A 14,568-nucleotide genomic window follows, 5' to 3' on the forward strand; every position below is an offset into this window, starting at 1 on the left:
CTCCGAGTGGCCCGGCGCCGCCAGGATGCTCGGTCGCGCCGCCGCCGCCGCCGCGGCAGCTCAGGCCCCGCCCCGCCACGTCACCCGCCGCCGGATCGCGACAGCGCGCGCCGCGTCGGGACACAGTTTCGTGCGGGGCCAGCTGGAGGCGGCGCTATCGGGCCCCCGTGGCCGCCACAGCCTGGCCGGTACGGAGTCCGCCGGCCCAGAACGTGAGCGTGGACGCCCGACAGCCTCCAGCTGCCTCGTCAGGGCCCGAGCAGCCCGTGAACTGGGCCCGGCCACGCTCGCCGCCTTGGAGTTAAATGGGGCCTCCGAGGGCGTCCACACCGGACATTCCCGCGGGGAGCTCTCATCGGCCCCTGCACCCCGTTCCTATCTCGCCCTTGACCTGGGCCCGACGCCCAGGGCGCCCCCTACAGCTCACACAGGGATCCAAACGGCCTCCGCCGCCGGGCCACTGCCACTCTCAGGCTAGGAACCCCAGGAAGACACACACTCTGGGGACTTGTCCAAACACACGCACAGCTCAGACTCGCAGTCCTTGAGGCCCCCACACCCACAAAAAAACTGCAGGCTCCCTTTGCCAACCCCAGCCCTCCCTGGGGCTCTGTCCTCATCTTCCCAAGAGGGCTGCCACCCCTCTTGGGGGAGCTGCACCTCCTGCCCCCTTCCCCTCCCTCTGTTTGCTCCTCCATCTTTCTCTCCAGTTCCTTTTCCTCTGGTGGCTCTGGGGCTCTCTGTCTAGAGCCTCCTGACCTCATGGGCGCCTGAGCCGTCCTCGGAAATTTCCTGTCCACACCACTTTCTCCAGGGCCCTGGAATCTTTTCCCCCAGCCTTATGACCACAAGTGCACGTCCTCTGGTTCCAGACCATACCCAAGACCCTGCTCCCTGCCACCCAGTGACAGGGACCCAGCCAGAGATGGGTAGCACCTCAGACCCTTCCTCCCCACTCCTCTCACGGCCTATACCCCGTTTTCTTTTTTTTTTTTTTTTTTTTTTTTTTGAGAGGGAGTCTTGCTCTGTCCCCCAGGCTGGAGTGCAGTGGCGCGATCTCGGCTCACTGCAAGCTCCGCCCCCCGGGTTCACGCCATTCTCCTGCCTCAGCCTCCCGAGTAGCTGGGACTACAGGCGTCCGCCAACACACCTGGCTGATTTTTTGTGTTTTTAGTAAAGACGGGGTTTCACCGTGTTAGCCAGGATGGTCTCGATCTCCTGACCTCGTGATCCGCCCGCCTCGGCCTCCCAAAGTGCTGGGATTACAGGCTTGAGCCACCGCGCCCGGCCAACCTATACCCCGTTTTCTTCTCCCCAGCCACAACAGCTTCCCAATCCCTATCCTGCTCCCCTTAACCCACCTCCACAGAGTAGGGGATGCTCCCAAAATACAGATTGCGATGACTTTGTATCTGCCTAAAACCCTTCCATTCTCCTCTCTGCAGGCCTGGGATGACAATGCTTGAGGAACCCTCGCTGGTGCTGCCCTCCTGCCCTCTGCTTGGAACACCTCCCCTAAGTATCAGTGAGTGGACATATATATTTGGATCAATCGAGTTGCACCCTTTGCCTTCCAGATCCATTCCTCCGGCCTCCCTGGCTGGGCAGAAGGACAGCTCTGGACACTTGTGTCGGCACCCAGCCCACTTGTCCCTGCCACAGCTTCATATAAGGTATGCCAGCTCAGCCGGGCCTGGTGGCTCACACCTGTAGTCCTACAACTTTGGGAGGCTGAGGCAGGCAGATCACCTGAGGTCAGGAGTTCGAGACCAGCCTGACCAACATGGAGAAACCCCGTCTCTACTAAAAATACAAAATTAGCCGAGTGTGGTGGCACATGCCTGTAATCGCAGCTACTCAGGAGGCTGAGGCAGGAGAATCACTTTAACCCAGGAGGCAGAGGTTGCAGTAAGCCGAGATCGCGCCATTGCACTCCAGCCTGGGCGATAAGAGCGAAAATCCATCTCCAAAAAAAACAAAAACAAAAACAAAAAAAAACATATGCCAGCTCCCTCTGGCTTTGCAGTCTCACACCCAGTTACGTAGCCCATCAGCTGAAAGCCCCATGTATACCACACCCTGAATCAGATGTTCTCCAACACCATCAGTGTTCCTCAGGACCACCCTGCAGGATACATTTATTTGTAACCATTCTTTTCTTTTGCTTTTAGAGATCCTGCTGTTGCCCAGGCTAGAGTGCAATGGCTATTCACAGGTGTGATCATAGCTCACTGCAGCCTCGAACTCCTGGTTTCAAGTGATCTTCCTGCCTCAGCTTCCTACTTGGGACTACAGATTTATTTCATCTTTTTTTTTTTTTTTTTTTTTTTTTTGAGTTGTATCTCGCTCTGTCTTGCTCAGGCTGGAGTGCAGTGGCACCATCTTGGCTCACTGCAGCCTCCGCCTCCCAGGTTCCAGCGATTCTCCTGTCTCGGCCTCCAGAGTAGCTAGGACTACAAGACATGTGCCACCACACCTGACTAATTTTGTATTTTTAATAGATATGCGGTTTCACCATGTTGGCCAGGCTGCTCTTGAACTCCTGACCTCAGGTGATCCACCCTCCTTGGCCTCCCACAGTGCTGGGATCACAGACGTGAACCACAGCGCCCGGCCTATTTCACCTTTAGAGATAAAGTCTTGCCCAGGCTGGTCTCAAACTCCTGGGCTCAAGCGATCCGCCCGCCTTAGCCTCCTGAGTAGGCGGAACTATAAGCGTGAGCCAATGCACCCAGATGTCCCTATTCTTTGGATGAGGAAACTGAGGGTCTGGAGGCTCCCCAGACAACTTGGCTGGAGCTAGTAGAGCTGAGATTTGAACCCTAGTGTGCTGGTCCTAAAGCTTCCTCTGATTCCATGTCCTTTCTCTCTGCAGCTATGAAACTGAGGGTGACAGTGAAGCTAAAATGGGTCAGGGGTGAGTGAGGTGCCATGAATAGGGGGGTGTCAGGGCCAAGCAGGGAGTCAGGTTGGGCAGGGCCTGGGGTGAAGCTTCCTTTCATGTTGTCATCCTTTTACTGAGGCCAGAGCTGCAGCTGGACCCCAGTATTTTTACCACAGGCATTTTTACCCCCACTCTGGGTCACCCCATCCTTCCAGGTTTGGCTAACAGGTGGTTCGGTGAGAGAGTTCAGGGCGCCCTCTTGTGGCCTCTGGTGTATCAAAGCCTGGTGCCCCGGCTTGTGGGGCTGAGTGAAGACAGAACTGGGTACCGGCTGGGCTCTGGACTACAAAATTCAGGCTGGGACCTTATCCCCTATCCATGTTTCCCTGTCTCTGCCTCTGTTTCTGTCTTTGTCCATGCCAGTCTCAGCCTAGTAGTCTCTTTTCCTCCCTTGATCTCTCTCATCTGTACCTCCCCAGGGGTACAGATGGCAGGCTGATGAGCTGAAGATGCAAAGGATGGCATCCTAAAAAGAATTCTAGGTTCAAAGGATGCTGACACTTGCAAGCTAAGGGAGGACAGAGACTGGGAAGGAGGGTCTAGCCAGGGTGACCTGCAGGACTGTCCTTGCTCCCAGCTCCTGGGTGGCATGTGGAGCCTGCTGACCAGGCAGGAGCAGGGGGATGACAGGACCCCATTTCCACAGGAATGTTTCAGGTCCTGGTTCTTAGTCCCAGGAGGGGAACTGGATTCCAGGAGAGAGGACAGGAGAATGAGGTCCACAGAAGGGCACAGGAACCATGCTTTGATGCTGAGAGAACCTGTCAAGGCTCCTGTAAAGGCCCAGCCCCTGATTTCCTGCCTCTCTAGCCACTTTGTACCTCCACCACCTCCCTCCCCTCATGCTCAGAGCAGAGTGTAGGCCAGGGCACCTTACAGCATCCAGAGTACTTTTATTGCCAGAATCCAGATACAGCCTGCTCAGAGCCCCATGCGGGGCCACTCAGGAATAAGGGGAGACAGATGCCAGGCATGTATGCAACAGAGAAAATCCAGCTGCACAGAAACCCTGTGGGAGAGCAGCTCAGTCCAGCCTGAAGGCGTCTTTGAGAACCCCACCCAGAGGCTGTACCCTTTTCTCGGCCTGTGGCCAGTCACCCACTTAGAGCCTACTGCCATGAAGGCAGCCCTGACTCTCCAGGCCTGCTGCCACAGGGAGAACCATGGAGCACCCTGGGGGGAACAGAAAGCCCCTAGGCGGGCCTCAGGGGACCCCTGGCTCTCTCAGGGTCCCATTCAAGTTTCTGGGCTAGTCCCAGCACTAAGCTGGGTGCTGGCCAGGGTGGATAGGAGCCCCATCCTCAGCCCTGTGCTGACCCACTTGGTACTAGTGAGACCCTACGGCAGGGTGGCAGTGTGATGGTGGGGTTAGCAAGAGGTGCAGCTCAGGGAAGCTGCGAGCAGCCTTGGCTGCTTCCTTGGATTCCCTTTCTCCATAGGTTCCTAGAAGGCCATGGCTCCAACCCCTGCTCTCATCCTTGGAACCACAGTCCCAGGGTGGAGGGACGCAGCTTCAGTCCTGGGGCCAACAGCACATTTGAGGAAATCAGGACCCCTGGAACACAGCCTGCAGGACTGGGGGCACATCTTCTGCCCAATCCAGAGCTTGACTGCTCCTGGTGGTAAGGGAGGTAGGAGTGGAGTGAAATGTCCCAGGGCCTGGGAACCATGAAGAATGCAACAAACTGCCCCTGCCTGCAGGAGCTACTGGGCTCGCCCAGGAAGCCAGTCAGGCTGGCCACCAGCTAAGCCACAGGGAAGCCAGCAGCTCTAGCTACCCATGGCCTGTGGCAGGCCTATCTGTGGCTGATGTGTGGGAAGGGTCACCCGAGGGGCCAGGAGCCCATCCCTGGGACCTCTGGGTACAGGACCACAGCCCAGTAACATCCCTCATAGGAAGGCTGCGGGGCCAGGGCCCAGTAGGCAAGTATGAAAAGGATTGGGACCAGGGCCCAGCCAGTCCACCCTGTGGAGCCAGTCCTGAGGTCACAGCAGTTCCACCATCAGCAGCATTCTTGCCATCCAGTGTCCCTTGAGTCCAGACTCTCATTTCTTCCTTCTTCACTGCCACAGAGAAAGGATAACAAACAGCACTTTCCCATGGCAGATGCTTCACAGTCCAAGACTCAGGGCCTTGAATGGTCAGTCACAAACTTTGCAAAACATGTGGGCCATGACAGCCCCAGAGGCCAACAGCAGGTCCACGGCTGAGCCACAGGAGTCCTGTGGCACAGGAGTCAGGGCCCAAGGAGCACACGTTTCAGATAGGCCAGGGTGGTGGCGTTGGCCAGCATCTCGATGTGCTCGCTGCCTGGCAGCTCCTGCAGCAACACTTGGTGCTCCTGGCGGCTCTGCCAGGCCTGGCACTGCAGGGCACTCTTCAAGTTCACAGTACCATCACCGTCACCAAAGCAGATTTTAGGGTCACGGTCAGGGAAGCTCTCATAGTAGAAGGAGTCTGGTGTGGGGACACCAGTGCCATAGAGGCAGTGCAGCTGCACGCCAGGTGGCATCGTGGCTTCCACCAGCCCTTCTGTGTCCTGCCGCATGAGCCAGCCATCTTCAAAGCCGATGTCCTGGAAGAACTTGCGGTAGTCCCGTAGTGTGTAGTTGATCGTGGGTGTCTGCACGAACACCTTCTCAGGTGACCATGTGTAGTTGTAGGGCAGCAGCCAGCTGGTGGAGACAGCTGACCGCTGCTGCTCCCGGATCTTCAGGGGCCCGATGACTGGGATCCGGTTGTTGTCTCCTGCAGGGAGAAGGCTCTGGTCAGTCTGTGCTTAGGAATGCCAGCTGGTTGGGCAGCATGTTCACCACCAGGCCCCTGCCAGACCCCAGCCAGGGGCCCAGTCCACAGTCCCGTATCTCTACCCTGTTATCATCATTGTAATCACTGTGACTCCCATCCCTGCCTTGGCTTTTTTTTTTTCCTTTTTGAGACGGTCTCACTCTGTTGCCCAGGCTGGAGTATAATGGCATGACCACAGCTCACGGCAGCCTCAACCTCTCAGGCTAAACCAATCTTCCCACCTCAGCCTTCCGAGTAGCTGGGACTACAGGTATGCACCACCATGCCTCATGCCTGGCAAATGTTTCCTTTTTTTTTTTTTAGGTAGGGTCTCATTCTGTCACCCAGGCTGGAGTGCAGTGGTACAGTCTTGGCTCACTACAACCTCCACCTCTGGGTTCAAGTGATTCTCCTATGTCAGCCTCCTGCATAGCTGGAACTACAAGCATGTCCCACCCCGCCCCGGGCTAAAAATGTTTCCACTTTTTATACAGATGGGGTCTTGCTATGTTGCCCAGGTTGCTTGCCTTGGCTTTTATTGTTTCTCTTTATTTTTGCTACATCTGGGAACCACACAGCCAAGATATGTTTTGTTTCTTTTGCTTTCCTCACCAGGGAATAAGGCAGCACATGCCCACAGGGTGATTTATGGTACTTCCTTGTCTGTAAACTCTACCATCCTCCAAGTGCTGATCAGGCCTGTGGGCACTGACCTAGTCTAAAGTGAGTCAGCAGGTTGGCAACTCGGAGATGACATGTTCTGCTTTCCCTTTTATGACACTGAACTGTGTACCAGTTTTTCTTTTCCTAAGCTCAGACCAGCGTTCAGCCAGCCGTGGCCTCATTCTGCCCACTTGCATGTGCGCTGACCTGGGCAGCCAGGCATGCTGGAGACAGGGCACGAGGGGAGGCTGCAGATGGAGGCGGAGTCCCTGTACACAGGAATGTGAACAACACAAACAACTGGCAGCCAGGGAGGCCTCCAGGAAGTAAAAGCTGCAACTTGGGAACAGGAGCCTCTGGCCTGTTCAGGATCCATGGTCACCCATCACCCCACCCTGTATCTGAAAGCAGGGAGGCCTCTCGGACTGACTGTAGGGCCTCAGCTCTGCCTGCTGTGGCCTGGCTGGGGGACCCCTGAGGCAAGGAAAGCCCCTAGGGGTGCACGGACTTCCACCTCCCTGCACCACACCCCCAGTCCAGGACTGCCAAGGCGGGACAGAACAGCTTCCCAGCCTTTGAAACAAAGCTCTAAGGGGACTCACAGAGAAACTCTGAAAGGGGCCGGGGCTACCTGTCTAAACTCAGGGTATGCCCACATCTGTCCCTCCAGGCCCAGCCTAGACAGAAGGGGTGGCTATAATGAGTCCTCACTAAATCTGAGTGTCTTCCAGCCAATTCAGAGTCACTGGGCCTGACCCAATCACAATGCCAGTAGACCAAGCAGGTCAAGCAGTGGCAGGGACTTGAGCTCATGAGATGCTTGGCACAGCCCTGGCTCATAGCTCCCAAAGTGAGGATCCATAAGCCTCCCCCCAGTCCTAGCAGAGGGAGGAAAGCTCCCTTCTAGAGGAGGAAGCTCTACTCTACAGCTGCAGCTGGTGAGCTGCAACAGTCATGAAAAGATGGGGGAGGAGCCAGAAAAGAGGTGGCTTTCCCAATTGCCAGGCAAGCAGGCCCAGCCAGATCTGCACCTGCTTCCTCCCTGTGTTGCCTACAGAGGCTCCGTGCTGCCCATAGCTGGAGGCGCAACTCATAAATAAAAAACTGTAGTCTCACCTGGCTTATCCTTGTAATCCCAGAACTTTGGGAGGTCAAGGTGGGCAGATCATCTGAGGTCAGGAGTTCAAGACCAGCCTGACCAAAATGGTGAAACCCCATCTCTACTAAAAATACAAAAAAATCTGGCTGGGTGCGGTGGTTCATGCTTGTAATCCCAGCACTTTGGGAGGCTGAGGCAGGCAGATCCTCCTGACTTGAGGTCAGGAGTTAGAGACTAGCCTGGCCAACATAGTGAAACCCGGTCTCTACTAAAAATACAAAAATTAGCCAGGTGTGGTGGTACGTGCCTGTAGTCCCAGTTACCCGGGAGGCTGAGGCAGGAGAATCACTTGAACCTGGAAAGTGGAGGTTGCATGAACCAAAATCACGCTACTGCACTCCAACCTGGGTGGCAGAGTGAGAAAGACCCTGCCTCCAAAAAAAAAAAAAAAATGCTCTAGGCTTCCTCCTCTGCGGTGAAGGTGGGGATGAAGAAGTAAGGATGGGGGTAAGAGGGAGGGATGGCCGGGCACAGTGGCTCACGCTTGTAATCCCAGCACTTTGGGAGGCCGAAGCGAATGGATCACCTGAGGTCAGGAGTTCAAGACGAGCCTGGCCAACATGATGAAACCTCGTCTCTACTAAAACACAAAACTTAGCCAGGCATGGTGGCGGGCACCTGTAATCCTAGCTACTCAGGAGGCTGAGGCAGGAGAATAGCTTGAACCCAGGAAGCAGAGGTTGCAGTGAGCCAAGATTGTACCACTGCATTCCAGTCTGGGTGACAGAACCAGACTCTGTCTCAAAAAATAAAAATAAAAAAAAAAGAGGGCTGACCCAAGAGAAGAGTCATTGTGGAGACCAAAGCAACTCCATTTTGGATACTAATCCACCATGTTGGCTTCTGATTAACCCCACATCCAGGAAGGCCACTGAGATTTCCACTTTATCTACTGTTCCTTGTGCACGTACTTACCATAAATCAAAACACCCTCTGTGTTATCATCCTTCAATGTTCAACACATCGGAGTCACCCTTTCCCTACAGAATATAAGCTCTCGGTCTGAGGGCTAATGGTGTGGGGATCCACCATCTTGTCTTGCCACCACCTGAGACACAGACGTGGCTTCTATTCGTATGTCCCTATTAAATGTTTTTCTCTTGGACTTTTAGGGGTAGATCTGCATAGACCCTACACACCGTGGGACAGACATGAAGCATGCTGGCCCAGGAGGACACTTCGGAAGGGAAGAGAGGGCAGAATTCCTGGCAACAGCCCCCGACGCTGGGTCAGGTAGGGTCTTACCTGAAGCCAGGACGCGCAGGGTCTTGGCCACGCCCCCCCAGGGCGCACCCAGTGACACGAAGGCCCGGATATACTTGTCCTTCCAGGCCTGCGGCTGCCGCTGCAGAAAGTAGAGCGTGTACATGTTGCCCATACTGTGGGCAACCAGCACCACGGGGCCCCCATACAGCTGGTACATCTCCTCGATCATCTCGCGGAGGGCCAGGAAGTAGGGCCCGTTTTCATCTGCAGGCCAGAGCCAGGCAGGGGTCAGGTGGGAAGGGTCCTGGAGCCGGAACCACTGAGCTTTTCTCAGGCCAGACACAAGACGAGAGGGGAAGAGGAGGGTGCTCACATTCAAACAGAGTGGTCTGGGTCCCCCCGCCTTCCATGAAGGGAGGAGGCCTTATATTTCTCCCCAGGGCTCAGAGGCCCAGAGGTCCCAGGGTGGGAAATGGAGGACAGGATAAGACTGACCAAAGGTGGTGGCTGTGACCACTAGACTGGATGCCAGAGGCCCAGGGACAGGAGACAGCCAAGGACAAGGGGAGAGCCCAAGGCCTGTGGTGCCCATGACCGCCTCGCCCCTACCTCCCGAGACTCCAGGGAGGGAACGAGAGTGCCTGCTTACTTGGGGCTCGGCGCCAGTCATAGGGAGCCCCTCGGACATCTTCACCCCGTGTGTAGCCCCAGCCCACAAGGCTCTCCACCATGGTGTGGAAATAGGAACCTGTAGACAGAAATACAGAGGATAAGAAAAGATACAGCTAGTGCCGGCCACCTACACTATGCCCAGCATGGAGACTGTGACAGCTAGCAGGTCCCTGGAAGAATGCTACAGGGCTCTGTGCCCACACTGATCAGAGACAGCTCACAGGCTGTCCCTACAAACCAGCAGAGTTCCTCCAGCTCCAGCTCCAGTCCGGCAGAACTCCCATCCCAGCTCCCGGAGGCCTTGAGTAAGGGCTACATACCCACGCTGCTTTTGCTGGGGTCCAGGAACTCCAGTGAGAAGGTCTTCCCAAAGCCAGGGACACGTACATCCACACCATCAGGAAACTGGGTGACCCTGGATGTTTTGTTGTAAACCAGCCTGTTGTGAGAGGATATTGAGCCAGTGACCCAGAGGGGACACTGAGCTTGGTGTGTCCCAACAGTGCATCATGTCCTGAGTCATACTCCCTTCTCGTGCCCAGGTTTGGTCAGATGGATAGAAGAGACCGAAAAGTAACAAAGCAGGTTGATAAAGCACAGATCACCTGTAATCCCAGCACTTAGGGAGGCTGAGGCGGGAGGATCACTTGAGGTCAGGAGTTTGAAACTAGCCTGGCCAATGTGGTGAAACTCCGTCTTTACTAAAAATACAAAAATTGCCCAGGTGCAGTGGCTCACGCCTGTTAATCCCAGCACTTTGGGAAGCTGAGGCTGGCAGGTCATCTGAGTGAGGAGTTTGAGACCATCCTGACCAACATGGCGAAACCCCATCTCTACTAAAGATACAAAATCAGCCGGGTGTAGTGGCAGGCGACTGTAATCCCAGCTACTCGGGAGGCTGAGGCAGGAGAATTGCTTGAACTCATGAGGCGGAGGTTGTAGTGAGCTGAGATCACACCATTGCACTCCAGCCTGGGCGACAGAGCAACATTCTGTCTCAAAAAAAAAAAAATTAAAAAATTAAAAAAATAAAAAGCACAGATCAGAGTAATTACATCCAAATGAGGACCCCACCAAGGCATACTTACTCCAAACACTGACCCCAGGACCCCTGTCAAAGCACCGTTCCCCTCTTCTCCGTGACCCTACCCTAGAATGAAGGTCTTGGACCTGGTTGGGAGAAGGAAGTGCCAGTCCTGATTCTGCCATGAACTTCACACTGGACCCCAAAAGGCAGTCTACCCTCTTTCAGCTTTCCATCACTCCATCTCCTTGCATCCAGCTCCTGCCACCCAATATATCCCAGGCAAAGGAGGTGGTGAGTGCAGTACACAACAGAACCTGACAGGGGCCGGGTGCAGTGGCTGACACCTGTAGTTCCAACAATTTGCAAGGCCAAGGTGGGAGGAATGCTTGAGGCCAGGAGTTCAAGGCCAGCCTGGGCAATATAGCGAGGCCTTGTTGCTACTAAAAATAAAAAATCAGCCAGACATGGTGGTGCAGGCCTCTGGTCCTAGCTACTTGGAAGGCTGAGGCAGGAGGATGACTTGTACCTGGGATATTGAGGCTGCAGTGAGCCGTGATCATGCCACTATACACCAGCCTGGGCAGCAAAGTAAGACCCTGTCTCAGAAAAAAAAAAACACACTAGGCCAGGCACAGTGGCTCACGCCTATAATCTCAGCACTTTGGGAGGCTGAGGCATGTGGATCACTTGAGGTCAGGAGTTCGAGACCAGCCTGGCCAACATGGTGAAACCCCGTCTCTACTAAAAACACAAAAATTAACCAGGCATGGTGATGTGTACCTGTAATCCCAGTTATCGGGAGGCTGAGGCAGGAGAATTGCTTGAGCCTGGGAGGCGGAGGTGCAGTGAGCCGAGATCGCGCCAGTGCACTCTAGCCTGGGCAATAAGAGCAAAACTCTGTCTCAAAAAACAAAAACCAAAAAAAAAAAAAAAAAAAACCCTAGAAAGGCACCATGCCTCAGGGCTGCTGTATGGGTGGGTAGGCAGGTAGGAGAAGGAGCAAGGTCCAGAGAAATGATGGGAGCTGGTGGGGAGAGACAGGAGGAAGGCCTTGTATGGCCCCAGGTAGGTATAATTGGGTCCCACTTCTTCTGGGCATTGGACACAGCAGCCAGCCAACCTCCAAACACATCCTCCATGGAGGAAGGGAATTAACTATGCTCCTATGACCTCCCGGTACCCCAGGGCTGTATCACCTGTCAGACTGCAACCACAAGGCTCAGGGCTTGCCCAGCAAATTCCTAAGCGCAATGACATAGGACATGGACCACCAGCTACTGACTGAAGATCCCTAACAGCCCTTTCTTAGTTTTCTTTCTTCTTCTTTTTTGAGACAGGATCTCACTCTGTTGCCCAGGCTGCAGCGCAATGAGGGGATCATGGCTCACTGTAGCCATAACCTCCTGGGCTCAAGTGATCCTCTTATCTCACCCTCCTGAATAGCTAGGCAGGCACCATCATGCCTGGCTCATTTATTTATGTATTTGTTTATTTATTTTGTAGGGACAGGACCACACTATGTGCTCATGCTGGTCTCAAACTCCTGGGCTCAAGCGATCCTCCTGCCTTAGCCTCCCAAAGTGCTGGGATTACAGGCGTGAGCCACCGCACCCAGCCTATTAGTTTTCTAGAACTATGTAATAAATTACCACAGACTCAGCAGCTTCTAACACCACACATGTTATCTCATAGTTTCTGTAGCTGCAGTGCCAAACAGAACCAGACAGGACAGACCCCGCCTCAGGGCTCAGTACGTGGCTGCTGCACCATCTCCTGTGGGAAGAGGGTTGTCAAGGCCTGAAGAAATGATGGGAACGGGGTGATGGGCCAGGGGAGACACCTTATACCAGAAGAAAAGCCTTGTGCCTTTGTGCTAAGCCGGGAACCTTGCTCTGGCCTCATCTCACACTGAAGAAGCAAATGTGCCCCCCAAAACACAGGAACCTGGAGTTTCTGGTGGTCCTGAGTCCCACCTGCCCACTTAGATATCAGCCACAGAAAGCTGACAGGATCCCCACAACTGACCCGGATAACAGGCCCTGGAAGCCCATTCTCTCCAGGGCAATTTGTAGATTATCCCAATGACCACAAAGCAAGGTAGCTTGTTGCTATTAAAAATAAATTATCAAACAGCAAAATGCAGAAAACTGTTCTGGAAAGCCAAAGCAGTTCTGCGCTGGGTGAAAATCTAAACGGGTCAGAGCAGCAGTGAAGGCAGACAGGCCCCTCTTGGTATCAGCTGGCACCTCCAACTGGCAGCACCTGAGGCCGTGTCCCCAGTATAAAAATAGAAATGCACATCAACAGCCCAGAAATAACTCCGGTCACACAACACAGAGGAGGAAGGAGTCATCAAAACGGGCTCACAAACAGCCGGCAGGCCAGGGCGCCTGGAGGAGCAGCTAGCGAGTCTCTGGGAAAAACTTTTTTTTTTTTTTTGAGACAGTCTTGCTCTGTCACCCAGGCTAGTGTGCAGTGCTCCGATCTCTGCTCAGTACAACCTCTGCCTCCCAGGTTCAAGTGATTCTCCTGTCTCAGCCTCCCGAGTAGCTGGGAGGCGTGTGCCACCACGCCCGGCTAATTTTTGTATTTTTGTATTTTCTTTTTTTTTTGAGATGGAGTCTTGTACTGTCACCTGGGCTGGAGTACAATGGCATGATCTCAGCTCACTGCAACTTCTACCTCCCAGGTTCAAGCGATTCTCTTGCCTCAGCCTCCTGAGTAGCTCGGATTACACCATGCGCGGCCTTAATTTTTGTATTTTTAGTAGAGACGGTTTCACTGTGTTGGCCAGGCTAGTCTTGAACTCCTGACCTCATGATCTGCCCACCTCAGCCTCCCAAAGTGCTGGTATTACAGGCATGAGCCACCGTACCCGACCAGGAAAAACTTTTAATTTGGGAGACTCCATTCAGCTCAAACATTTATTGGGCGCCAACTGTGTTTCTGGTTCTACTGCTATAAAGATAAAACAGACACACACTCCCTCCCTTCACGGAGCTCAGCCTGGGAGGGAACCTCAGCTCAGAGCCACACATTCTGGGTTTGAATTCTGATTCTACCACTTATTAGCTGAGTGAGCACAGGCAATTTTATAACCTCATTGAGCCTCCAGATTTCGCAGTTGTAAAGCAGGTTTAAAAACCACCTGTTGGCAAGTAACACTGGTGAAAAAAAAAAGAAAACAGCACCTATTTCAAAATGGGGTTGCTATAAGACTAAGTGAAAGAAAGTATATAAAATGTACAGTGCCTGTGCAATTTGGGGAAACATGCCTGGAGACAAATTTGAGCACGTGATGACGTTTAGAGGAAGCAAGCATGGGGCCTGGGAGGAGGAGAGGCAAACTGCTCTGGGGAGTCAAAAGGGAGATGTCACAAAGGGACCAGGGTCAGGTTTTTGATTTGTTGTTGTTGTTGTTGTTTTGAGACAGGTCTTGCTCTGCCACCCAGGCTGGAGTACAGTGGTGTGATCTCTGCTCACTGCAACCTCTGCTTCCCTGGCTCAAGCAATTCTCCTGCCTCAGCCCCCTAAGTAGCTGGGAATACAGGTGCATGCCACCATGCCCAGCTAATTTTTTTGTATTTTTGGTAGAGATGGGGTTTCACCATGTTGCCCAGGCTGGTCTTCAACTCCTGAGCTCAGGTGATCTGACTGCCTCAGGCTCCCAAAGTGATGGGATTATAGGAGAGCCACCATGCCTGGCCTAGGGTCATGTTTTAAAGAGTGAATGGGGCTGGGCGTGGTGGCTCACGCCTGTAATCTCAGCACTTTGGGAGGCTGAGGCGGGCGGATCAGGAGGTCAGTAGATCGAGACCATCCTGGCTGACACGGTGAAACCCTGTCTCTACTAAAAATTACAAAAAATTAGCCGGGCCGGGCGCGGTGGCTCACGCTTGTAATCCCAGCACTTTGGGAGGCCGAGGCGGGCGGATCACGAGGTCAGGAGATCGAGACCACGGTGAAACCCCGTCTCTACTAAAAATACAAAAAATTAGCCGGGCGTGGTGGCGGGCGCCTGTAGTCCCAGCTACTCGGAGAGGCTGAGGCAGGAGAATGGCGTGAACCCGGGAGGCGGAGCTTGCAGTGAGCCGAGATCGCGCCACTGC

The 14,568-nt window shown here is 54.1% G+C and overlaps 2 protein-coding genes and 1 long non-coding RNA gene across 7 annotated transcripts in view; 1 reads left to right on the forward strand and 2 right to left on the reverse strand.

The window, feature by feature from the left end:
• Positions 1 to 350, reverse strand: part of SLC7A6 (solute carrier family 7 member 6) — a 40,545-nt gene extending 40,195 nt beyond the window's left edge. Inside the window, exon 1 of the mRNA XM_055299248.2 lies at positions 1 to 350. The gene's annotated coding sequence lies outside the window, so the exon portion shown is untranslated.
• LOC134731691 (uncharacterized) lies at positions 124 to 8,805 on the forward strand. The gene is made up of 4 exons (XR_010114163.1): positions 124 to 188; positions 1,446 to 1,673; positions 2,172 to 2,215; positions 8,667 to 8,805. It is a non-coding gene; the product is annotated as an uncharacterized lncRNA (long non-coding RNA).
• The window catches only part of PLA2G15 (phospholipase A2 group XV), a 25,590-nt gene continuing 14,839 nt past the window's right edge, over positions 3,818 to 14,568 (reverse strand). For 3 of the 5 annotated variants that reach the window (XM_063611686.1, XM_063611687.1, XM_055299249.2), the window contains 4 exons: positions 9,753 to 9,871; positions 9,410 to 9,508; positions 8,800 to 9,024; positions 3,818 to 5,693 (listed from right to left, as the gene is read on the reverse strand). In XM_063611686.1, coding sequence (XP_063467756.1) covers positions 5,182 to 5,693; positions 8,800 to 9,024; positions 9,410 to 9,508; positions 9,753 to 9,871 — 955 coding nt within the window. In that variant the 3' untranslated portion in view covers positions 3,818 to 5,181. The remainder of the gene's footprint in view (positions 5,694 to 8,799; positions 9,025 to 9,409; positions 9,509 to 9,752; positions 9,872 to 14,568) is intronic. The other 2 variants (XM_055299251.2, XM_063611688.1) reach the window with 2 other exon arrangements.

This window comes from Symphalangus syndactylus, chromosome 11 (genome assembly GCF_028878055.3).
Source record: "Symphalangus syndactylus isolate Jambi chromosome 11, NHGRI_mSymSyn1-v2.1_pri, whole genome shotgun sequence".
Taxonomy (NCBI): Eukaryota; Metazoa; Chordata; class Mammalia; order Primates; family Hylobatidae; genus Symphalangus; species Symphalangus syndactylus.